Raw genomic sequence first — 26,360 nt, 5'->3', positions numbered from 1 at the left:
AAGCCCTGTGTGATTAGGCATGGCAATAGAATTCTCAGGATATCACGAAATAGTAGAGGTCAGGGGAAAGACCCTATGGGAGAAAACAAAACGCCTAATGATTGTTGTGAAGCGGACGTGCCTAGAACATGTTTTCGTCATTTCATAGGACCAGGCAAAACCCTCAACAGGAGACAAGAACAACAGTTATCTGATAATTTAGGCCTCAGATAACTCGAACATAAATTCATATCTCCCTTGGATTTGCTTCATACTTTACTTTATTTCAAGACCCGCTAACCTAACCGTCCAAACAATTCTCTATATGCTTTTCCCCTTATAGCTCAAACCTTCAAAGGAGGCAAGATGAACCTTGACAGACACCAATTTATTGCAGTCCTTTCTGATTTTTTTTCCATTTTTTTTCATTGTATTGTACAATCATATGTTTTGACCGCTTTTTTGTCGAGTGTCTGTAGGGTTGGGGTGGGAGGGGGGGGGGGGGGTTCACATGCCGGTATTGGCATCGTGGGATAACCGGAAAGACTAAAGACAAACTGTAGAAAAACTTGATGGTCTGCGCAGGCGTGGTGTAGACAAGGTATAAAAAACAAGGTTGAAAAAGTATGTTGAACGAAACAGAGTAATTGCGCTGACGTTACGAGCGTTAGCACACGAATAATTGGTAGCCGGCGCTTACTTTCATCATACTTTTTCAACCTTGTGTTGATATATACCAGTATTGGCATTGCATCGGTCGACATCGGGTCGATTCCGGATAAAGCCCCGTGCAAACAGCTCTAGAATAGCTGGCGGAAAGCTGGCGAGACACTGGCCTAACAATTGGTTCGAGGTTATGTATCGTTGTACAATCCTGTACAATTAGCATTGTAGAACCCTCTGGTAGCAGGGCAAGTATGCTTAAGCCGAACTTATACGGCGTGCGGAACTCGAAAATAGAGAGTAAATATGGGATATTTTGGCACGGTATTCTCTAACATTGCGATCTAAAACTGAGCTTATGAGCCACTTTTAATCATTATTCATTCCATCATAATCAATTTAATTTTTGTGTCTGTGAGGATAAGTTTAAACGTCGTATTATCCATGAGCCGTATTCAATGCAAATGCATGCAAATGAATCGAGTCGATTGTTTCATCTTTATTTGCATGCATTTGCATTGAATAGGCTGAGTACATAACCACAGGGTGCTTGCATGATGATGATATCGCTTGACTCACTATTTCCCGCGAGATCCTAGCCTAAAAAGACAAGCAAGCTGTGTGTGACGTAGCCGACTGAGATAGGGTTAGGGATCTGGTTAGTTGCCTCCCTAATAATGCGTAGGTACTTCCGGTAACCTTACATTGCACAGTTCGCTAGACAGTGGTGCTGGGGCCGTAATATACTTTTTTTCAGCGGATGTCTGGAAGTATGGTCTTTTTTTATCATATCTGAACTAGACGAGGTTCGATCCCTCGGCAAATGGACTTTCCTGATTTTAATATTACTTTTTCCTGATTTCGTTGTTTAACTGGTATGTCCGTCCGTTTTCGGGGTTTGCCCACGTGGGGAGTGCAGGCATAAATATTCCTAACAAACCATTCCGAAAAGACAGATTTTTATTGCCCATCCCTTGCTACACGGCTTTACACAGGGCCGAAGCATGAGGGGGGGGGGGGGGGGGGGGCAGGGGCACGTAACCCCATTGCCCCACCCCCGATATTTAAAAAAAAATAATAAGGAAACGACAAGTAGGGGCATGGCTGTGCCACCTTCAAAGTTTTCTTAAAGTCCATATAACCTTTCAGAGTTGATAGATTTGGTCAATTCTTTATATTTTCAACTTCAAAATGGTATGTGGTTCGTATGGACCCTATCAAACGCGCGTTCATGCGAATAACTCAAATCTGTAATATTGAGGTATTTTGGTCAACCTTCGGAAAAAAGGCCGTGAAATGAAAGGCCCGGGTCCAGTCATTTGTGACGTAGATCGAGATGTCAATTAAATTACATAAGAAAATATATGGGCGCGCTAAACCGGTTCCCGTCTTCATGTCTTTTTAGTTATCGCTGAAGAACGTTGTGTGGTTACAACTTTTACCGTCATCTTAATATCTCAACCTGGTAGTCAAATGATTATTTAACTTCAGGAAACAAGTCTGCAAAATCTAGCAGATATTTTGTTGTCTTTGAATTGTTTTTGCATTGTGCGCGCGCTGCATAGCCCCGAGGTATTCCGAGGAAGAAACTAGCTTGATTATCGCCGAATGCCTCGCCAATGAAAATTCAAGATTTAAATTCGAAAACAGATGTTTTCTTTGCCTTTCAAATCCACGGCCTTCTGCCACGGGCCTTTATTACTCAATCCCGGACGATTTAATTACAATACCTATGCCTTTTATACTGTATTTTCATTTTTCTCGTTAAATATTGCTCTGATGGTCACGAGAAATTTGTTTTCTACAGCTAAAAATGACTACAAAATAACGAACTTTTAAAAAATAGCGTGCGCGCGCGCCGGGAATGGCGTCATTTTTGATTGCCCGTGAAGCGCGCGCAGACAGTTTGAATAATAAAATACACCTACAATAACCTCATTTTCTAGTCAAAGTTGGCAAAATATTCCTCGAACTCAAGGCTAAGTTGTAGCCTAATTATTCTTCTGGCAAATCTTTATCAAATCTGTGCTTGATATGTTATTTTAGTTAGTCAAAAGCTAAGACAACCGGTTCGTGCAACCCCTGTAAAACAAGAAGGACAGCGAGATGACGTGATCAATTTTCAGAGACCAGTTGATTCAAGTAGTCTATCTTAAAGGCCAAAATACGCCCCTTAGGAGTGGGGTAGTTTGGAGGTAGACCCCGATTAATAGTTTACTAAAGGCCTGATTAATCGAACTAGCTAAAGTATTAGGGTAGTATTAGAGGTAGTATTAGAGTCCTTAGAATACGAAACAACAAGACGGCGGGGCAATGTTTCGGAATCTGAGTTTGCATCTCAAAACTCACAACCCAAATCTACTCATCATTATTACATAATGCATAAAAACACACAAACACACACGAGCTAGCTTGTGACCAACTTTAATTTCTTAGGTTTTATTTTACTTGTTTTACACAATTAATAAGGATGATTAGTCATTTTTTCTATGCATTTTGACGGATTTTTCCCGCGAATTTCGCGCGTTTTTTACTGCTAACTCAGAAAATCACGCGCAAGTGCTCATTGATAGGGTGTCAAACCCCCCTAAATGGCGACATTCTCACAAGCGCGCGCTGTTTTCGGAACTGACAAAAAAACGATGTTTTCTTTTTTCACATATAATTCTCTGCTTTGAATTATTCTTCGCTTAATTGTGGGTAACATTAAGATAGAAAACACTTCGCCAATATTTTGTGGTATTGCCGTCTCTGAATTTAAACGGATAGGTAAATACGTTGTCCTAGATTTTCCCGCCCAAACTTGGAATTATTCACTAGATTTAACTTCCTTTCGCGCGGCCAGGAAAATTTTTAAAGCTCTGTTAGAAAATTCTAATTTCAAACAAATTCAATTCCTTTTTAGAATTTGAAAGTTTATCTTTGCTTTCTTTTGGCTAGATTGATATAAGTGAAAGGTTTTAAGACTTTTAATGTTTCTATTTCGTGCCCCCCACCCCCCGAATTGCTGAAAAACGGCGTTGACGTCCGTGACCGCGCGCGTAGAAGTTAATATATAGATTTAGGCACTGCCTAAAGGCGGAGTGCGATACTGCAAAGACGCGGTCAGATTTTTATCAGAGAACTCCCCCCCCGGAAATATTGGGTCCACTTTTTCGATTTCGCACCCCCCCCCCCCCCCCCAAGAAAAATCCAAGGAATGGGCCTGTTGCAAGCACTCATTTAATAATATTAAATATGCAGTATGAAAGGTAACAAATACTAAACCTTGGTGTGAAAAAGGCTGTCAAAGTTCAGGTGTCTTAGTTGACGAGAATGATTTTCAATAGCAAATGGTCAATACTTATTTTCCTCCATAGAAGATCCACTATCTATATTTTGTTTTTATCAAAACAGCATTCTAACAAGCTTTGACCTTGTAAAGAATATATCAAGGATGTAACAGTATTCCAAAGAATTAGATGCCATACTGTAGTTTTCATGTACTGCAACTGATTATTCAGAAGAATGTGTTGAAATTAAACTCCACAAATATACCTCCTGACATGCATTACATATTGGTGCACCCACCCTTTTGCCTTTTTTTTAGAAACTTTGGATCCACCCATACAGGCTACTCAAAAATGAATGCGGAGAAGGCAAACCCTAAATTACTGAAAGTGCTTAATTCCAGTTTCTAATTTCAAACAAAACCATGTTCATTGATCTATGTTCTGGGCAGAGAGAAATAAATATACAAATAAACAAAAAGTCAATGGGGAGCAGAGAAAGGGAGAAATGTGACTCTTTTCTAAAACATTTATAACAATAATGCAATGATAACTTGACTGAGCACTTTCCTAGTATTTTTCCCTTTCCCTATTACCTTTAGGATTGATATAAAACCGTTTTTCTTTACAAATTTATTATTGAAAAAGCACAAGTTCGTTGTCATCTTTATATAATTTAAGTACCTTGATCTAATAAAAACCCCTTCCCTTTATAGAAGTATAGTATCAAAGCTACATTCTGACCAGCTTTGCCCTTGCAAAGAAACAAATAATGAATGAAACAGTATTCCAAAGATAGAATGATATATTATACATTTCAGGTGCCATATGGAAGTTTTGTCTATCACATACTGGTAATACTCCATCACCAAGGATATTACAGTCATGCATTACATTTTGGTGCACCCACCCTTTAGCAAGGTGGCCTGCTGTTTTATAGAAACCCTGGATCCACACATGCTAATGCTACTCCAAAATTAAATGCAATGGAGAAGAACAAATTTACTTGGGAAGCAAATTCTAAAAAAAAAACCCTTGATATTACTGATAGTGTTAAATGAAAATGTCTTATTTCAAACCTAACATATTTTAATTTATTTAGGGTACAGAAGGGAAACAGCAAATAATATCAAATGCAAAAATAGTCAGCAGAGAGAAAAAAGGAATAAATGGGAGTATATCTTTGATAAAAAAAATAACAGTAATGCAACAACACTCTTCTAACATTTCCCCATTCGTCATTATCTATAGGTTGATAGATAAATGTTTTCTTAACAGATTTATCATTGAGAGCAAGTATCTTGCTCTAAAAAAAACTATTACATTTATACTGTTGTATAAAAGTAAGAAAACCCCTACTATATTATCTTAAGACATTTGCCTATTATTATGTCTTCCAGCCTTTAGCATCAATCATGGCCCTCAGGTAGTCCTTGGTTGGTTTTACCTAAATAAAAGTGAAAACAATTACTTATTTTTTTCTTTCAAAACAATATTTTCATCATGCCATTTATAATCCTTACTAATTTTCCACAACTATTTGAATAAAAATAAATAAACACATTAGAAAGTATACAAGATGCAAACAATATAAAAGCAAAAACAATATAGGTAGTAGGGGATGCATTTTGTTGTTTTATTTTCGAAGAGAAAATTCTTTTCTAATTGTAAAGTTAATGTAAGTATGATAATGTTGAAAACATGTTGCTGTATCTTTGAAAAGACTAAATACACAGAATATAAAGACAAGAAAGGTCTTCTTTAGCAATATATGACAGGATGATATTTATCAGCCTTTATTAAATATCAACGCAGTCAATAAAGTATAGAGAGAACGAAGAATATCAAAGGATGTGTTATGCTCAAAATGTTTGATTAGACCACGAATTCTCAAAGCAAACTCTAGAAACAAATGTATAAATCCAACAAGCTAAGTGGCATTGATACAGTAACTAGACCACTACATATTTCTGTCGTTAAATTCTTACTTACCGTGAGGAATACGTCTGAATTTATAGAACTTGTAAGTAGTTACGTATTTACCATTTTCATGGCGATTTTCGGTAGAATAAAAACCATTTAAGTGCAAGTTAAAATTATAAGCCAATCGGAATTCAAGTAGATGGTATTTAAGCCAATCAAAACAAGGATATATGATTTGATATGGCATTTGACGTCAACTAAAGCTGGTACAGTGTTTTAGTCTAGTCTGGAAGATAAGCGTAAAGCTGTTCAAATTAGTAAAAAAAGCACCAAATTTCTTGCATGTGATCCTCTTTGGGTGTATAATAAGAAATAAGTGATCAAAAATTATTTGCCGATTAAAAATTCCTATATGTTCTATACATAAAACCACAGGGTACCCAATTCGAGAAAATTTAAAAAAAATTGAAAATCCCGGTTTTCGTCATGTTTTCTTGTGGCGAATTGGGCAAAACGTGTTTCTTATACTAATATCAAGATATTCTCTATGTTATACCTTCTATACCTAATTATTCTATTCTTTGAAACAGCTGCCTTTGAAAGCGCAAAGCTCGGTGCAAGGCAGGTTTGCCTTTGTGCACTTTCACAGTCCCAGGCATGCACGCTTCCATCCACATCGTATGAGCTCAGTGCATGCTTTTGACGTCTCTGGCAGTGCTGACCAGGTCGGAGTCCACCCATCTGACGAGAGTTCCCATCCCCACTCTCCCGCTCTTGGGAGTTCCTGAATAGGTTTTAGCGTGCGTCCCCAGGCATGGCCGGCTTGATACGCTGCCCTCTTAACATGTTGTTCCAGGGCCGATTGGGTTGGTGGGATACTTTCGATGCCCTTAGTGCCTTGAGAAAACATAGACTGGTGTGCCTGGTTGACATCCTGATGGGGGCTTGTGCGGCTATACATGATTATCACGAAACGCTCGAGCACCTTCAGTTGTTCCTAAGTAATCTCTGCTTGTGGTGTTGACAGGGAAGAAAACACTTCTGTAGCCTCAGGATAACTTCCACTCTTGAAAGGCGGATTTTTTCCCTTTTCTAGAGAAAAATGATACAGTGTCACATCCAGTGAGAGCGTGGAAAAACGGCAGGCCTTCGCATTGTGATGTCGTCAGATTGTCGACCATGCTGTGTATTTGCAAATAGCGTAGGTGTTTACCAACACCAAAGGCAACCCACAGCTCCTCCACCGGTAACTTCCTTGCAAATGCAACCGCTAGAATAACTACATCAGTGTCTACAGTTCGTATAAGAACCTTCTTCATGCCTCTTGCAGATGCATGTTTCACATGCAGTAAAATGCGAGTATCGGCCTCCTTGTGGTTGGACGGTGCTAGGCCCTCCTTGTCGACTGTGGCGTGGCTGACTACATCGATATCATCCGTGCTGATTACTTGCGCATCACACTGTACACTGATAGACTTGACGCTTGCATCTAGAAACTTGAAGAGCACCTTCTTGTTCTCATCAAGTCGCAAAAACGACTTCCAGGTTGCAGGTATTGCTGCTGTATTGCAAACGCGCCTCCGGGCGCCTGTGCCTCTGGCCTCTCGCGTCCCCTGCTTGTTCTCAAAGTATCGATCCCTCACCAAATCAATTCTCTTGACATTGAGTGCACTGTAGTTGAGGACATATGGAAGAAAAACAGCTTCAGAATACTCTTTGAAAGTTTTGCACTTACGAGGCGGAAGCATGTTGACTATAGCTGCGCCATCTAGAACAGCTACATCTACAGAATGGCGTTCCTGTGTCGTGTTCACTGCAACACAATCGATAAGTTCTGATTTCTGACCTGTACGCAACTTTGTATTACAGGAAAGGGCAGGTGGGCTAGAACTATTCTAGTGCCGGAAAAATTATTCTAGATTCCCCTCTCTGGTTTGACATGCAACAAGCGGCAGTCATTTCTGAGATCTGCAACTCGACTATTCGTCTTACTTGTTTTCCGTTTCTCCGGTGTACCAAACAGAGCCAGGCTACATCTTGACATAGTATCCGTAATAGGCTTAGACTGTTTGTTGAGTCGCTCCTCTACATAATTGTCCCTTGGCCCCAGATCGCGCAGAATGCCTATTGTTCTCCGGACATTCTCGCCGCGAGGAAATAATGAGATGCGATGTAAACATAACTACCATGCTCTAGTGAGCCCGCCGCTCAATTAAGATTGACGGTTGCTGATTGGCTATTTCGCGCCCAGTTAGCTGTCAATCAACACAGCTCAGGGACTTGACCGAACAGTTACAATATGCATTGAAATATGGGAAAATTAGTATAGAAATTGAAAACAAAGCGAAATAACTATGTTATTTACTTTTGAAATTAATATGGACAAGCGTTGTTGCAATCTAAAACAACCATATTGATGTTTTTTTTACATATATATATATACATATCTTTTTACACACAAGAAATGGTGTCGCACTAAAAAAATATGTTATCAATAGGCACCAAAGCTGAGATGTAAGCTTGTGCGTTTCAGCTGATTAGTCACTTTGTGTGCGTTAATGGTATTTTTCGGAGCCTATTATTTGGGTTCTTTTGTGTTTTAACGGAGATTAACGATACCGCGGGAAATACGAACTCTAATTTATATTCTAGTTTTTGTCATCGCAAAAAGCACCAAATACAAAACTAAAAATGTCCCAAGGAGGTATTCGCTCAAAAAGCCTGTAACTTGGCAGAAATATAGTTCAACAATGGTTCTATCATTTGCGGGTGTTAGTAAGAATTTTATTTTACGTCTGTCTTTAAAAGAAACTCTTAAACAGACATTTAAAAAATTCCCATACGATTTCTGGTAAAAAATGGGCCTTTTCTTGGTCCTTTTCCCCCACAGAACGATTTCTTGAAACCGGCTACTAACGGGCGCAAATCGTTCATTAATCCTTCATCTAATATTTGCGGGGTTTAGTGTTACGTTATTACGACCCTTATACAGTAGAAATTTAGTTTTATATACGACGTTTTGCGCTTTTTGCCGGTTTTCTTTGTATTTCGCCTGTTCAATCAAGCATCAGACTCGAATAAGGCGCGCTGAGCCGCGTCACGTGACACAGTAAATGGCCGCACATTCTGCGCGAAATAGCTTCAGTCACACACCGGCATTATTTCTTTAGTGTCTAATACGAGTAGGTCACCACTGTCCTCACAAAATGGATTTCTCAGTTCCTCTAAGACATCTACAAGATTCTTCACATCCTTCTTGAAGGCCTTCTGCACGGATGGTACTTGCTCGTGGTGACGGCACTTCTCCAACTCGGCAAACTTCGGAAGATTTTCTGCCAATCGTCTATATCCTGCGCCTGAATGATCTTTTCGGCCTGTAAAATTACACGGCGTAACAAGCTTTTCCTTTGGACTTTCTTTTTGGCACAAAACACAGATATTCCAATTCGAATCATGTGAAAAATCCATTCAATATTCTTTTTGATTTTGCAGCTCTAACGACACTGTTTATACCTTTAAGAATATCAGTCAGGCGTTCCATGCCAAACCACAGGGGTCCCACTACCTGAATGAGTTATTCAATTAAACCCCGTAAAATGGCTCAATTAGGATATTTTGACACTAGATTAATCTAAACATAATAAAAGCACAACAATAAGAGAAAAATAACTTTCATATTCTCAATACAAATCGACGTCTAAAACTCACCTTGGCAGTTTTTTTTTTCGCTTTCTGTTGTGGTTGTGTTCGCTTTTGTTGTAAACTGTGAAGTTGTCGAATTTCTGCTAGCAAGGAACTTGTCGACACAAGTAAATGATTTTTATAGCTGAAAACAGACATCAGGGCCCTTTCTTCTCAGGATCTCCTTACATAAATATAGACGTGAAATGAATATACAATGGTAGTGTAGAGCCTCTATAGTCCTCTTTTTAGCTGTTACGACGGGCGGGATTCACGAACACTCGGGTAGATTTTACTATCGACTCGTACTTCAGACAAAGCGGTTCCTAAAAGACTTCAGTCCATTTGAATCCACATATTTTCTCATTAAATACTTCCTTTTTTTTCTGTGAACATACGAACTTTGAACTAAAAACACATAAAAGAGTAAGACCGAGAGGGGCCTGAGAGTTGCGCGGCTGGATTACTGGCTGATTTGTGACCTTTAGAAGCACACTAGCATACACACATTGGCACCAGTCGGGCCAAGACGGGACGCTAGCACAGTCTATTACCCGTGCAGTTCGGCAACCATGGACAGCTGTTTCGTCCTTATTAGGACTCGTCAGCATGGCATAGCCGGTTTGCCTCAGTTAAACTTCATCGGCAAAAAAACTGCAGGGCGACTTCGACTCGAACGAAGTGTTTTAAACCACAGCTCAGATCCATGTGGGATCTAGAGCTGAGACCGGGCTAGCGTGATGCCAATTGTGCGGATCACGCATGCGACCTTTGCTAGTCTAAAACTCCGTCGGATAGCCAAACTATCCTTGCGAGTATGTATACATAAATGTGAACTTTAGAAGCACACTAGCATACACACATTGGCACCATTCGGGCCAAGACGGGACGCTAGCACAGTCTATTACCCGTGCAGTTCGGCAACCATGGACAGCTGTTTCGTCCTTATTAGGACTCGTCAGCATGGCATAGCCGGTTTGCATCAGTTAAACTTCATCGGCAAAACAAAACTGCTTTAAACCACAGCTTAGATCCATGGGGATCTAGAGCTGCGACCGGGCTAGCGTGATGCCAATTGTGCGGATCACGCATGCGACCTTTGCTAGTCTAAAACTCCGTCGGATAGCCAAACTATCCTTGCGAGTATGTATACATAAATGTGAACTTTAGAAGCACACTATACGAGTATGTATACATACTCGCAAGGATAGTTTGGCTATCCGACGGAGTTTTAGACTAGCAAAGGTCGCATGCGTGATCCGCACAATTGGCATCACGCTAGCCCGGTCGCAGCTCTAGATCCCACATGGATCTAAGCTGTGGTTTAAAGCACTTCGTTCGAGTCGAAGTCGCCCTGCATTTTTTTTGCCGATGAAGTTTAACTGATGCAAACCGGCTATGCCATGCTGACGAGTCCTAATAAGGACGAAACAGCTGTCCATGGTTGCCGAACTGCACGGGTAATAGACTGTGCTAGCGTCCCGTCTTGGCCCGACTGGTGCCAATGTGTGTATGCTAGTGTGCTTCTAAAGTTCACATTGATTTGTGACACCACAGGGTAACCGCGCGATGACCAAAAAACCAAGTCGCACACCTTACCATATTTCTATACCTATGGAGCTCCACGCGCGGCCTGCGGCCGCGCTGGCTCCGCTAAAATAGGGCAAATGCCGTTCGAGATTTCCTGTCAAGGACGTCAACGCCGTTTTTTTTTAATTCGAGGCCTCTAAGGCGGGCTTTGGTACACAGACGATTTCCGAACTGGAATAGCCTGCGTGTAGCCGGTGAACCTGTTTACTCGCTAATAATGTTTCCTGTATCGTCCCCCCCCCCCCATTTAATTCGAGGCCTGCTACGGCTATGATGTTTTGCAACGAACCTGGCATTGTGTCGTGGCTAGATGCTTTATGTTCTGGAAAAAGACAATATTGGACCCCACAACAAAGAACAGCTTTTTCATCTACTCTTAAATCCGCCTAAAAGGTGCAAAAGGCTGTTGCAAAGCACTTTTTTCTGTGTATGTGTATAATGAAAGGAAATACGTAATATAGAAATTTATTGGTTGAAACAACCTATTTAACAAAAGTTATATGGTACCAATAATAAAACATCAAAACATCAACATCTATGGTACATATTTGACGATTTCCAAACTCGAACTCGTAGCGAGAGGATTATTAGCGAGTCTGCGGCTACACATAGGCTAAACTCGAAGATATTTTCAGGATTTCTGTGAATTATGTGACGTCACCCGAAGCCCTGTTTGCTCTCTCCAGCCCCTTATGCCTCAACGGCGAACCACAGGAATCCCAGAAAGCCAGGGACTTGTCCCATTTTTAGATCAAAATAAATAGAGCAATATAAAATTAAATTTAAGAAAATATGCTGAAATTGATAGGTGAGAGTAGAATTTGACGTATGTTAAACCATATCGGAGCACTGATTATATGTATAATTGTGTGTGTTTGTGCCCGCCCCCCTCCAACACATCCACATGGTGTAGGTTGTATGGGTCCCTATCCCGCTCCCACTAAAATGCTATCTATCTTCAGGACAATTTTAAGGAAGACAATGGGCAGACAGAGCATTTAAAATTATCATTTTTCCGTGTAATTACAAACTACAAACTGTGAGCTGTCTTTTTTTTGTAATGGGAGGAGTAAAGGTTACTTCCCCCTGCTCCCTCACTTTCACCACCCTTCAATTCTCGGGCGTCTAAAAAAAATCAAGATGGTGATTCATACCCTAAAATCATCAGGACTATGGAAGAGACAAAGTAAGCGCTGGTTCCTCGAGCCTTTGCATTGGATTAGATAAAGCTATCCCACCAAGCAAGCTCCAAGCGGCGGGAAATCGATCTCTCTTATGACACCAAACATACTAAATATAATCTTGAACCGTGAATGAATGACATAAGCAGCAGGAAGTTCCTAAAAAGAAAGATTCAAGTTGGAACACGTTTGAAGTACACGCGAACTTTGAACCTAAGCTTTACACTGCTAAGCTAAGATGCTATTATCGGTAAGAAGGGTTGAAGTCGTTTTGAGTTCAGGATCATAACACCAACAACAAAAATATGATCAAAATAAGGTTTCCCGTTTGGAAAATCAAACAGGCTACGTAACATCTTTCTGCCTCCCACATATCCTTTTGAAAAAGGACCGGGAGTCCAGTCAAAAAGTATACATTTATAAAATTAAAATTTTATCAAACTAGACTCCCTAACAATTGAAATAACCAAAAATCTTAGATATTACAAAAATGCACAAAATTATTGTTGACAATCGCAAATGGAAAATAAAGTATTCCTAAGCTAAGCAGAAAATTCGCCCTTGCGTGGTCTTTGCTAAAAATCCTTTCCTGAGTTTGGGGGGAGCTATCTAGGGTCTTGCACTGTCAAAACACTTAAAGGGTTTTATAGTGCTTCTCATTTAGGATGTATCCGGCGGCATTTTTATTGCGATGGGGGGGGGGGGGGGGGGGAGCGTAAAGTTTAACTCTCCTCGTTACTCCCAATCCCTCTCAAGGTTGGTTCTCATTTGGACGTAAGCGCAAGCGCAGAGCACGTAATTTTCCGATTCTAACTGGAACGCAAGTGCAAGAGAACGCAACTGTTTGATTTACTCGCGCTTGCGCTTTGTTTGACCGATTCTAACTTGTGTTGCGCTTTCGTTTGCGCTTACGTTCTAGTGAGAACCAGCCTTCACTAGTTACCACTTCGAGAACGTTCGTAGAAGCCAAATGCTTGTCTATTGTCATCATCTCTTTTGAGAATTGGGTTGTAATGAGGTTCTATTTACATGTAGAATGCACGGAAAGGAGCATTGTGTGTGACCAGGGCCTCGAGTGAGGCACTCGCCTCGGTAAAGTTTTGACGTTTAGTGTTTCACAATAGTATGAGATAAAACACCTGCTTTTGTTGGATTTATCATCCAGTGGCTAGCTTTGCCTAGGTAAAATTTTGATTCTGGCTACAGGCCTGTGACCATGTGGCTTTCGAGGGTGACAAGCTGTGCTTATTCCGGTGGCCCTGATCTCGGAGATTTGGCTTGAGTGCACTGGCACACTTCTAGATAACCCAAGAATAGCATGCGAAAACAGGGCAAGAAACAACGCCAAAAACAATAGGATTCCGCCCGGATGTCAAGTACAAAAGGAAATCCTTCCGATCAATCCAAAACAATTCAATTCTATTTTTGTATCGCCGCCCATACACCCAGTCCATGCTGTTAACATTGCAAGGAACCCATTTATAGAATAAACTAGCAAAAATAGAATGTGTTGTTGAGAACTATAATTTAAGTCGGTAAATTTGCTAAAAGGGTGTCAACTAATCCCTAATAAATACTCAATAAGATTCTGTTCGCACGTTACCAAAATTGGGCTAGCACATGGATCCCTAAGCTAAACAAAAATGCCGTCTTGCTTGATCATTACCAAAAACCTTTTTCTGAGTGAGAAAGTGGAAAGGAGCGAGCCTTTTGCCCCTTTTAGGGGCAGGCGCCATTTTCTTTCATTGGGCCTTTTTTAAAATTTCGGCCCTATTCCCTGTCCCTGTGCCGACTACGGTCTTGCACTGGTAAAGGATCTTATTCAATTGGATCGATTGTAAGACATTTAGGACCCAAACATAACAGATCTATTGATCTCAAAACCATTATTACCAGGGGAAGGTGTGCATTTTTACTCTCCGTATTACTTCGTATTACTATTCCCTCCTCTTAAATCGTCACTTTGGGACGGTCGTAAAGGCAAAATGGTTTTATCTTTATTGAAATGGGTTGTAGTGGTCCTATTAATATGTGATTCATGTGAAGAAGCATTGTGTGTGGCCATCAAGGCGTTCGGGGGTGACAAGCTGTGCTTATTCCGGTGGCCCTGATCTCGGAGATTGAGCTTGAGTGCACTGACACACTTCTCGATAACCCAAGAATAACATGCGAAAAGAGGGCGAGAAACAACGCCAAAAACAATAGGATTCCGCCCGGATGTCAAGTACAAAAGGAGATCCCTACGATCAATCCAAAACAATTCAGTTCTTTTTCTGTATCGCCGCCCACACACCCAGTGCATGCTGTTAGCATTGCTAGAAATCCATTTATAGAATAAACCCCCAAAAATGGAAGCAAAAATAGAATTTGTAGTTGGGAAATTAAAGACGGTAAATTTGCCAAAAGAGTGCCAACTAATCCCTAATAAATATTAATAACATTTTGTTCGCACGTTGCCAAAATTCGGCCCGAAACGTGAGGCATTTGTAGATTTTGTAGTTGTAGATCTTTATTAGGAAAAGTAATTTCACTATCTGAGTATGTTTAAATTACGTATATAGTCATGTGTGACGCAGGTTGAAGGTCACTTCTGGAGATCATTATTATTGATTTTCCTCCCATATTGATTTTCATCATTCAAGCCACAAAATATTATTTGCCCTCTTTAAGATGTCGTTGTATAATAGATAATAGATATAAAGATATAATATATAATAGATATAAAGAAGCATTGCAAGCCTTAAAACTGAGATGTTTGGGCTCGGTTTTAATTGCACTCGAGGTGTAATTAGGAGAAGGGTTACCATGACTACAAGTATACTGACTGAGTCTGAGATATATTTCTTCTGTTTAGATAACCTTATCTCTTAGGGGTCCATTGCTATAAACAATAACCTAGGTATTGCGAAATGCGAAGTGTATGTCAGGTCGGCTGAAATGCTAGCAAATGCAGAAACTGAGATTTTTAGGTCAAGTAGGTAAATACGACGTTACATTAACTCATTTCGTCCCTGGCAACAATAGGTACCTTAAGTGACTAATTAAGCATTGACGTCATTACTTGAATAATGTATTTTCTTTTTTGCTGATTCCGAATAATTAACTGATAACGCGCGTTAACCGTTTTTATATTTCCTTTCGGATGTCTGCGGTATCTCGGCATTTCCTTATCATTCATTTATCCGGATTCATTACGCCCCGACATGATCCCTTGGCTGAATGAAGCGGCAATTTGGTTTTGACGTATTCCTCGTCTCTCCGTTGTCATTATGACGAGGTTTCAACAACAAAGAGACGATATTTGATATTGTCTGAGGGACACAAGACGTTCGTTTCAGAAGGTGTTTTTATTTGTTATGATCTTCGTTCAACAAAGATTTAAATTTGCGCAAATTGCAAGGAATCGGTCTGTATATTAAAATATCCAATGATACATTAAATATTTTATAGCAAAACTCTGTGGATAATTTGAATCAAGCCTGTTGATCCTTGGAAACATAATATTGACAGTAACTATATACAGTGAAATCTAGTTGTACAATATTTACAGGTCGTTATAAATAAAAAATCAACAATTCACCAAAATCGATTATATACACATTCTATGCGGATACGCCATAAAAAAGGTTATCATTAACGTCCTAGTTAACCGAGAGTTCTCTCCTTTGATTCATATCCAAAAGGACATTCCTCATCGTGTGAGGAAGAGGTAGCCGGTTGACTTCATTTCTTCGCATTTCTCCTGAGATTCTAACAACCTCCCTGTGAACAATATCAAGGCATCTTTGCTGTAATGTTACGGGTTGTTTCTTTTCTACAAGTCTTCCAACGCATGGATATCTCTCCATATACTGAGTTTCGTATTCGAATAGGCAATCCCTCTGTAGCGGGTTCAGGTCGTTTAAATCGTCCATACTGTCCCGCTGTTCCGTTTGGTAGAAGTTATCTACTGAGAAGGTCACCAGTGCTCGGCTCGCATCTTTACCAGCTAAGAGGCAGTCCGGACCGGCAGGGCCAAAATAATTCCACGCCGATGTCACATCGAAAACCTTACCATTTACCGCCACATAAATAAGTTCTTTGTTTACACCGTCGTAGCCTTTCAGTTCCCTGACGGTAAATTCCCTCAGCGGTACAAATGTCTCTGGTTCTTCTGGCTTTCTGACAAAGGGTCTAGCAGGTGTCCATACTTTCTTCCACGTTATTTGTAGCGTTAGACAAACTGACCCCAGCAGTATTACGGCTTGTATTAACATTTGTAGGAAGTAATTCACTACTTCAAAGTGATCAAAACAGTCCCGCCACTTTGAGATGGTGGCTAGATTCACGCACTTTCCCATGTTTTGGTTTGTCTCGTTCGGTGTCTTCTGTCATATGACTGTGTTAGAGCATGCAAAGCCTTTCTTATGTAATTTGTGTGCTAACAATAGAATCAAAGTTCGCGGTATGTGCCTACGGGATGTGTGTGGAATTTTAACGCATCATAAACCACAGTTCACGACTGAGTTAACATCCTCTCTGGGCTAGAATATTCCCATCCTGTGCTTATGTCAGATGACTCCGAAGAAACATCCTATTGGTTACTGCACTTTTCAGGAAAAAGCGCGTCCAAACGCTATTTGTCGTAAAAATGTCATCACTCCACCAACACATGAAACTCAAAAACGTAAATACGGTGTGGGTAACTGTGGCGCTTGTAGTAAATGAGTCATTGACTGAAATCAAAGTATTATTGCCGGTTTCAACAACTATACTGAATCGAACAATTACACAGTTAACTCACGCCAAGCAAGTCAGTGACCAACTTTGACAACCACATTTAACGGTGGTGTACATCACACAAAAGAACAAGTTTTCATGTGGCAAAACAAACATAGACGGTACCAGTGGTTCTACTCGATCTTTTACATTTCATCACTGTGGGCGATTACCTTCTGGTTGATGTTAAATCCTGAATAAGATCAAGGTGCTATGATTGAACGTAAACGAAACGACGAGCCGGAACTATTGATCTAACTAATTGGTAAGACGTCATAGGATATAACCTCTGGCCTCGTAGTCTGGGTAACAAAGATACCGTCTAGAGGGAAAAGTAGACTTAATCAAATTAATTCAATTTTCTTAATTTAAAGAACTGTCGTGATACTCTAAAGGATAAATCTGGTATCAAAAAAGCTTTCGGAGTTTGGAGTAATCGGAGCTTGGTTCCTGTTTTGGTGTGGCTTGTCGAACCCCTGTGGAGGTCACTTGTCTAGCATACCCTGAGAGACATCCATTTCAAGATCCTTTTATAGCAGCTGCTGGTCTATGAGAAAGCTCGTACCCATTTAGCTAAGGGACGGGTGAGCGAATAACACATCCAACAAGTTCAATGGTCGTTTTAACATACAGGCATTTAAATTAAATGTCATGCCGACTCCAAGAACTATTGCGTGACAATATAAGCAGATACAGTGATATTATTAAGTGTCACGCCAGGATTTAACGAGCCGAGTGAAAAGAGTAAGCTAGGCGACTGCTGTGCATTTTCCATAATGTTATAATAGACACCCTAGGTGTCGACGGTGAGACAAACCGCCCAAGTAATAACGACAAACGTTGCTTCATATCCATAGCCCTCTCCTTATAAGGGTGACTCACTACTATACAGAGATAAGACAATTAAGGGGGGTGCAGGGGGTGCGAACGCACCCCCCCCTACAACAGCCGAAAGTCCACTTTCGGTTCTCAATAGACGTGCTTATTCGTAGACAAAACTATAAAGCATAAGCAAGAGACCATGGCATAAGCTAGATCACTCTGCGTATGTCATTAATCCATAAGTCAGACTTTCTTTGTAGCCAAATCCGACAATTAACGTCCCGTGAAGATAATGCAAAGGCATAAGAAAATCCCTTTTTGTTCTTTCGGGGGTGGTCAGATTTTTATCAGAAAACTCCCACCCTCCCCCAGAAAAATTAGGTCCACTTTTTCGGATTTCGCACCACCCCCCCCCAAGAAAAATCCTGGGTACGGGCCTGGAATTATTTATGTGAATCATCTCCGGCACATGGGTTGATGTGGACGGTTATTGTAGGTGTCCACATCAAAGAGGTTCCATTGTTCTTCATGTTTGGATTTTCTGGTTCTGTGAAAATAGAGGATAGGGGAAATAGAGGATGTTCTTCTACACGAGGCCAATATAGCAGCACTGTGAACATCCGCACCAAACTATTTGAACCACTTACTCCTTCTTAAAGGCAATATACAGAGGTTCCATTGTTCTTCATGTACGCTTGGATTTTCTGGTTCTGTGAAAAAAGAGGATAGGGGAAATAGAGGATGTTCTTCTACACGAGGCCAATATAGCAGCACTGTGAACATCCGCACCAGACTATTTGAACCACTTACTCCTTCTTAAAGGCAATATACAGAAATCCTTGATTTCTTGAAAATATATACTCAGATCTGTTTTTGGCTTTGGCTGACTTGAATGTATAAACAGTAATGGCGGTTTATACGAGAAACAAAATAAATAAAAATTATGTTGAAATAGCAGTAGCAGCGGACCGACAAGTGTCTCAAAAAATTGTAAATAATTTCAAACAATAACGAACTAGCAAACAGTATGATTTGGGTATAGATGCAAATGAGAAATAAATCCATTTTTAATGAAACAGGACTCTGCACAAGTAGCTAAAATTAGACAAAAGGAACAGCTACTTTATGGCGCTTTTGACTATGCGTATCCAACGAACAAAACGTGACATTACTGTGCACATTCCTCGGTCCCTTCTTATCATCACCGCAACGTTTATTTAGTATGCATTATAGTAGATACAATGGCGGCGCCTTGAGGTGTAACAAAGCTGAAAAAGAGTATATCGGCTTTGCGGTTTTACTCAATAGCCCTAAACCGCCAGTAGCAAAGTCATTATAAGCGGCTGTAGCAGCTTGGCGCCGCACGAATCACTCGACAGGTGAGTCAGCTTTGGTATGACGTCAGAACAATAGTAAGTCACGTGAGAACAAGGGATTCATGAGGTTGCACGAACGTTCAAGTGATTGTCATGTGACAGTCGCATGGGTTGATATGGGATGCGTGCTCTCGGTTCCACATGCGGCGTTAACGGTTAGTGGCTCTTGGAATTGCATGTCATGATGTTTTAGTAACGAGTTATAATTATTGCCGCCAATATAAGTTTAATTTATACCTTCACTTTTATATCATCGTCTGATGCCCTTCTGTCTTGAACCAGATTTTATTGTTCTAGGATAAACTTTTTGACTGTTTGATCAATATTTGGAAACTACGAAAACTATTTAAGCTATTTCTATTTAGTACAGATTGTAATAATTAGTTTCATTGAGACTTATCGCAAGGCGGCTACCCTTGTTGTTGTTTTGCCTTTTTACTTTTCTCTGACAATTTTTTTCGATCACACTACTCTTCTGTGCGAGTTCTGTATTTACTGTCTTTAGTATTTGATTAGCTATCTGAAACATTTCAGGCATTTTTTAATGCGTAGGTGGCAATAATAATAATAATAACCAAAACAAAAATGCGAAGAATATAAATCATGATCGAGTTTAATCACTGATGTGAAGTGATTGTTAAATAAACCATTTCCACCAACGCTAAATGACATTCTCTAAATTCATATAAATTCATTCCCCTCACAAGATACAAACCTCCCCTCCATAGCCTACGAAGCAAGCGTTTCTGTGGAGTTTCAGCATGAAAAGACCGAAGATCCGAAGATCGAGATTTCCGGTGTTTTGGCCTCGCGGAAAAGAAAATCGGGGCCCATTTCTCGCACGGCCAAAACATCGGAAATCTCGATCTTCGGTCTTTCTCTGCTAAAACTTCACAGAAACGCTTGCTTCACAGGCTTAGAAGGTTCTTTCAAGTGTATACCTCCTGAGGACCCAGTGGGCGACGCAAGTTAAGCTGGATCCTTACGGGCATTCAACATTTTATCATCCCCAACAAAATACCAACGACACCAATACCTCTAGCGAGAGAACGCATCCATTTCCGCATCTGTTTATTTGAAAAAAGCTAATGCAATATTTTGAAATCGGTAAATGAAATATGAAAAATATTTTTTGTTATATCGATATTTTTTACACGATTTGTCTGTATGTAATAAAAACGAAGGTAAGGCTCTTTAACAAAGGCCAATCACGCCGCCATTTTATGCTCCCGCTCAATGCCGAGTCACACAAGCATCCATTTCCATCGGCTAATTCAAGCGAGTAACCAATATATTTTCAATCAAATATCGCCAATAAAATTTCAGGCTTCAAATGAAGGTTGTTATTTTTAAGTTTTACCTGCAAATAAACAGCGGTATTTTCAGTGATAAACAATAACAATGGAGGGGTTGATCGATACTCATTTTCAGTGCGTTGATTGTCGTTTGCCCCGTTTATCTACTGGGGCCCTTTTGCCCTTTTTGGGTAGACACACTGATATGTTCCCAAAATAAACACAATAGACAATCAAAACACTTGATTCAATCTAGCAAATATTTTAGATGAAGCAAAATTTCTAGTCTTTTAAAAGTTCATGTTTGTTCGGTAAAACAATTGACCAAAAATATATATTGAACTAGTTTAGATAAACTAAAATTATCTTTCAAGTACGATTTTAATGACTACTATCCGTTCGTCTTCTTTACATGGACATTGAATATTGACAGGTAAGGGTGGGGGTAGAGAGACGATGATTGCAAAACTCCGGAGATACAATAGAAACGAAGCAGCTCGCTTTGTTCGACTGCTTATCATATTCAGCATCAACGGATGGATAAGGATAGACAATAAACAAAACTCAATGACAAAGCTGGATGATTGCCATCATAGTTTCCATTGTGCCATCAACAAACATATTGATCAGTGCGTTTTATCTCAAAGAGATATCTCTTTACTTTAGACAGACAATGGAATGCGAAATCGGAGGACGGAATAATAGACTAGACGAAAAGAAAGGCGAGCACACACTCATTTGCAACGGCCGCAGTGCCGATCAAAAATCATCTTGACAGCGCGACCAAGTGTCATGTCACCTATCCATAGATTGCTTTCACTACTCAGATCCCCAGACGTTGAAACTGACGTCTTATATTTTAATAAATACTAACTTTTCCTAGCATACGGTGGCTTCGAAATAACCCAGTCTATCATCTGCCTCAGACCAAATGCTTGACCCAAAAAAATCTACACAAAAGAGATAGTTACTGATATTTTTCTTGAAAGTATTTTGACGGATTGTGAAGTGTTCTGATCGACCTTTTTACCTTTTTGTGTATTTCGTAAAAATGTCAAAACTCTTCATGAATCGTGCGCCCGAGTGGCTCGTAAAGCCGCTTCTAGATATAAGATTTGTGATTTTTACCGGCTTATTTGGCGACCAACATTTGCGAGTCTCAACCAAGTTGGTCGAGTGTGTCCTCAACAATATTAATGTTTCCCTGAAACGGGTATTTGTCGAACTCCTAATAATCAACATAACTGCATACTGAGATTGGACTCGTCATCCCTTAACACCGAAGAAAATAGCAACATGGCTCTTATTTGAAGGTTAATTTTGATAACATTTTCTTATACTACATTGCAATGACGTTGAAGAGTTGTGAAGGCCTTTTCCGCCCACGAGTCCTTTTATTTTCGCCATAAGTGGCTGAGTCAAGATGTAAGAAAGATTTAGGTCTCAAGATCTTCAGTGCGTCGCGTCTAATACATGACAGCGTGACCACATGACAGTGTGTCATGATGACTCGGTGTAGAATAGGAGAGACCCCAGAATCGAATACTTGAAGTACTAAACTAAGGCTTACTCGTGAGGCGTAAGGGTCTATTTTAAACATTTACTAAATAATAAATGTTGCCACTAACATTACCGCATGTTTCCCAATACGCACTCTCAAAGTACTCATTTCCTAGTACTGACGTATATATGTGATATGGTCGACTTTTTGATGATCATCTTTTTAAAAGAAATGGCAGCTATTTGCTATGATGTTCGGTGTAAAATAGAAGAAGGGATAACTAAGGCTTACTCGTGAGGCGTAAGGGTCTATTTTAAACATTTACTAAATAATAAATGTTGCCACTAACATTACCGCATGTTTCCCAATACGCACTCCCAAAGTACTCATTTCCTAGTACTGACGTATATGTGATATGGTCCACTTTTTGATGATGATCTTTTTAAAAGAAATGGCAGCTATTTGCTATGATGCTCGGTGTAAAATAGAAAAAGGGATAACTAAGGCTTACTCGTGAGGCGTAAGGGTCTATTTTAAACATTTACTAAATAATAAATGTTGCCACTAACATTTCTACATTACCGCATGTTTCCCAATACGCACTCTCGAAGTACTCATTTCCTACTACTGACGTAAATGTGGTATGGTCTTTTTTAGATGATGATCTGTTTAAAAGAAATGGCAGCTATTTGCTATGATGCATCTCTTAACAAAAAGGGCAAGGATACTGACCCATAATAACTTTATTTGTCTAAAAAAAACCAGATCGATTTATTACATTCATTCTTTAATCACTATCATGCATCAATAAAAAAAATCAAATATTATTTCGAGGTTTCGAGGACAGCTAAGAAGATTTTTAACGACGTTATTACACTCTATTTTCTTTTTTCCTTCAATTTCAGATGTATAAAATATGACGTCTTCTGCCGAGGCGCGTACACAGGACGTGCACTCCCCCCCCCCCTTGGCCACCAAAGGAATCTTCAAATACTGTGCTTTTTCCATATGATACTTATGACTGCGCACCCCTCCCCCCTTAATTAAATAATGGCGAAAATCAAATTTTTCCGATAGAGCTGATAATTTTAAGATAATTTCAGATAATTTTAAGAAAAGCACTGGTTAATGGTAAATCAAAAATCAAGTATACCCAATGATACCCGCTAGTATAAAATGTTTATTGTCTTCTGACAAATCACAAGCGAGAATTCAAACCCTAACGTGACTGTTTGAATATCTTGAATCTGATTGGTCGGTCGTAAAACACTCCCCTTAAAATGTTTTTTTTTTCCTGATTTTTCCTGACTGGTTACATTGTAATCGACAATTAACGATTTTGATATTTGCAGTGGTTATGTGGTATATTTTTATAGTAATCACTGCTTTTCGTACTTAATGTAAATACCACTTTCTCAAATAAAGTTTAGTTTCTTTATCAACTTACGTTTGGCCTGCTAGTCGGCTCTCATTTCGGGTTTTACGGAAAAGTTTTGTTTTCGAACTCGCGAAAGCTGAGGTTCCCGGGGATGAGGGTACGAGGCGAGCGCAAAGTCCCGATCCAGTGCTCCTCGTTCATTTTCGCGCCACAGGATTCCCAATGGTCGTATAAGCAACATATTCGATTAACCCTAAATGAGAGTCAACTAGTAGGCTAGTTGACTCTCATTTAGGCTAGTACGTTTCCCTGTAGGAAGAAGGACTTCGGTGAGCTGACTCTTGTTCGACGTCATACCAAGGCGAAAGCAATCAATCGTCCTCTGCTTCTTATAGTACGACGCAGTGACACAAACACGGAGTCTCCTCGTCATCAACAAGGGCAACAGTGTCGCCAGTGCCTTGATCGGGCTTTTCCTCTGTTTCCGGGGCTGTAAAACCAGAGGGGTGCACTAAGTTAATTTGTTGCTAAGATAGGGGGGGGAGGGTCAACCTTAACTTTTTCGCATAAGAGGGGGGGCTTACTTAAATTGCCATCAAAATGTTTGTTTTTGTATCCATTTATCAAAATTTCGGCGCGCTTCGTGCGCAAATGGCTAAAAATGTCACCTTTCCCTTTAAACACAGAATCGAAGCAAACTTTGAGAACCTCTTTGTAGTCTCACTAAGAACCGCCCTGTTCTATAAATCTCTATATAGCTCTCAACCCTTATCGGCAAAATGAGCTCGTTGTTTCTTTTGATGTTCCCCAGTCGCCTGAGCTCAAACTCACGTAAGCATCCATATTAGAATGCATTAGGAAGCAAGTGACTACAGGTAGAATGTAGGAGGGGGGCGGGTCTTCCTAATTTTTAAACGTGAGAAAGGGGGTCAGAGCTAAACTTGACGCTGTTAGAGGGGGGGTTCTTTGTAATTTTTCATCATACGAGGCTCATCGACTGACAATTATTGCACAGTCCCTTATTTCATTTCGGCGGCAAACTTTATTTGCGATAAACTAAAACGACGGTCTAAATGTTGTCAGACTTCACAGTACATTCATGTGGGATTCCATTGTTTATAAATCGTAGACAATATCGTTGTAAAGTGAGATTGTCAATGCGAGCTAAATAAAAAGATTTACATAATTCAAGTGGTGCTTTTGTTGGTTTATTTTAAGGGGGAGGCGAGTTGGGCGCTTATTGGTGAGGGAGCGCTTATTCCAAAATTCGAGGTCGAAAGGGGGTCGCTTATTGGGAAGGGGGGCACTATCTTAAAGGGAGAGCGCTTTTTCGAATCATTTCGTTACGTTGACCTTGTAGTCATAGTAGCCTTGTTATCGTTCTTTATGGGAATGAATTGGCTCCGAACAATTGCCCCTGACAGTGGATCTTCACTGAGGGACTCTGAGAATAAGCGACTACTAGGCACAAGTCTAAGACTTAGTATATCTTCGAAATGTGAATGGGTGGAGCAGCTTGTAGCAGAGACAAATACCATGACGCACGGGCTAAAAAAGGCAGTCTCAAAGAAAACTGGCCCAGATCTGGGGGGAGGGGGGGGGGGGGGTTGATGGACACCACCTTTCCAAGGCAGGATGACCGATTTTCATTGTTTTGGACGCGGATTGTATTTTTTTTTCTAGCCCGGGCTGAGATGTGTACGCGATATCATGGCTACTTTCGACCCGCTAGCCCGGGCTGAAAATCCTAGCACGGTTTGCTTGCCTGGGCGGCTGGACAACTCCCCAAAGGTTGAAATTCATCCCATCTAAAAACTCGTTCATGTAATCGAAAAAGCTATTGTACAAGTATTTGTGGGGGATACAGGGCTGAGATTTCAGCCCCCTTAATCGGGCTGAACACTCAACCCGGGCTGAAATTCGTCATGTAATCGGGTAATACTAGGAAGGGTAATCTCGATGGAATTATTGGATTTGTCCTATAACGCAGCAGCCCACGTGACGAAGCATTATCCAATCACGTAACTTTTAATAATACATGCGTTCGACGTGATTGTTGCGGTCGTTCAAGTAGTGGAAACACAAATCAATTATTTATTATATGAAATTGCTGAAAATTGTGTTTAATCACCCTAACATGATCTAGCGTTTTTTAATGTTTAATTCATAATACACAAAACAACAAAATATGATATTCATTTTAAAATATTTTGGTAAATGTGGCAAAAAAGACTGAATGTATATCTCAATAAATCTTGATATAATAACTCGACAAATACTTACAAATTCGCTGGTTAGTTTTCCGGTGTAAGGCCCACGAAGAGCAGTTCACTTCTACATAGTTCACCTCTCGACCTGATGCGAGCCAGGTTTTGTCATACATCGTAGAGGAGCTTAAATGTCCCTCAGTATTATTTTCATCAATATAGATTTCAAATAAGAAGTGGTAGATCCCTGGTTGAAGTTCTAGAGACAAAACGAACGTGGAGTTGTTTGTTACACTAGGTTGAAGTTCGTGAGTTGACAGTTTTGAAGGGTCTCTCGTCGCGAAATTGTCCTGATAAATCCCCGCTGCCTTGCAAATCAAAAGTACCACTCGGCAAGGGGGGGACGTGGATTTCCAGCTAAAAGCAGTCGGCTTTCCTGATGTTTCTGGCATTCTAGTCACTGATGCCTGCACATGACCTGTGATGAAGCGGAAATGAAAAAAGAGCGCACAACTCTTGTCAACAAACTGTGTCACGCGTCACGCAATAGTTAGTGGCATAAAGACGGGTCGAGCATTTTTTTTTTCCAAACATGCCGCGAACATTATGAGATGGCGGTTATAATAGATAACTATATTATGGCAAAGACAGTAGAATACCAGCAGGTCAATGCTAGAATCGCGTGCCTGTGGGCTCCCAATGAGAAGCCATGGGAACTAAAAGTCTAGTACGCATGC

At 40.2% G+C, this 26,360-nt stretch overlaps 2 protein-coding genes and 1 non-coding gene across 5 annotated transcripts; all 3 read right to left on the bottom strand.

The window, feature by feature from the left end:
- Nucleotides 1-4,529: 4,529 nt before the first annotated feature.
- LOC116604554 lies at nt 4,530-8,106 on the bottom strand. Of its 3 annotated transcripts, none has more exons than XR_007307100.1 (3): nt 7,827-8,106; nt 5,904-7,647; nt 4,530-5,358 (listed from the first exon to the last, which is right to left on the bottom strand). XR_007307100.1 is itself a non-coding variant. In XM_032367099.2 (2 exons), the coding sequence occupies exons 1-2, from the start codon at nt 7,876-7,878 to the stop codon at nt 6,884-6,886; spliced, it is 816 nt and encodes a 271-aa protein (XP_032222990.1). In that variant the 5' UTR covers nt 7,879-8,106; the 3' UTR covers nt 4,530-6,883. The 3 variants fall into 3 exon arrangements, 1 of the variants encoding a protein (XP_032222990.1); XR_004291107.2 differs by having other exon boundaries at nt 6,400-7,647; XM_032367099.2 differs by having other exon boundaries at nt 4,530-7,647.
- Nucleotides 8,107-15,614: 7,508 nt separating this feature from the next.
- Nucleotides 15,615-17,951, bottom strand: LOC5521838 (membrane-associated progesterone receptor component 1). Its single transcript, XM_032367038.2, has one exon. The coding sequence runs from the start codon at nt 16,624-16,626 to the stop codon at nt 15,928-15,930; it is 699 nt and encodes a 232-aa protein (XP_032222929.1). The 5' UTR covers nt 16,627-17,951; the 3' UTR covers nt 15,615-15,927.
- Nucleotides 17,952-22,763: 4,812 nt separating this feature from the next.
- On the bottom strand, nt 22,764-26,329 carry LOC5521837. Its single transcript, XR_007306960.1, has 2 exons — nt 25,700-26,329; nt 22,764-23,906 (listed from the first exon to the last, which is right to left on the bottom strand). It is a non-coding gene; the product is annotated as an uncharacterized LOC5521837 (transcript).
- Between the last annotated feature and the right edge of the window lie 31 nt (nt 26,330-26,360).

The sequence above is a fragment of the Nematostella vectensis genome, chromosome 2 (assembly GCF_932526225.1).
Source record: "Nematostella vectensis chromosome 2, jaNemVect1.1, whole genome shotgun sequence".
NCBI lineage: Eukaryota > Metazoa > Cnidaria > Anthozoa > Actiniaria > Edwardsiidae > Nematostella > Nematostella vectensis.
Note: the sequence above shows the minus strand (reverse complement) of the source record. Positions and strands in the feature narration are given on the sequence as shown.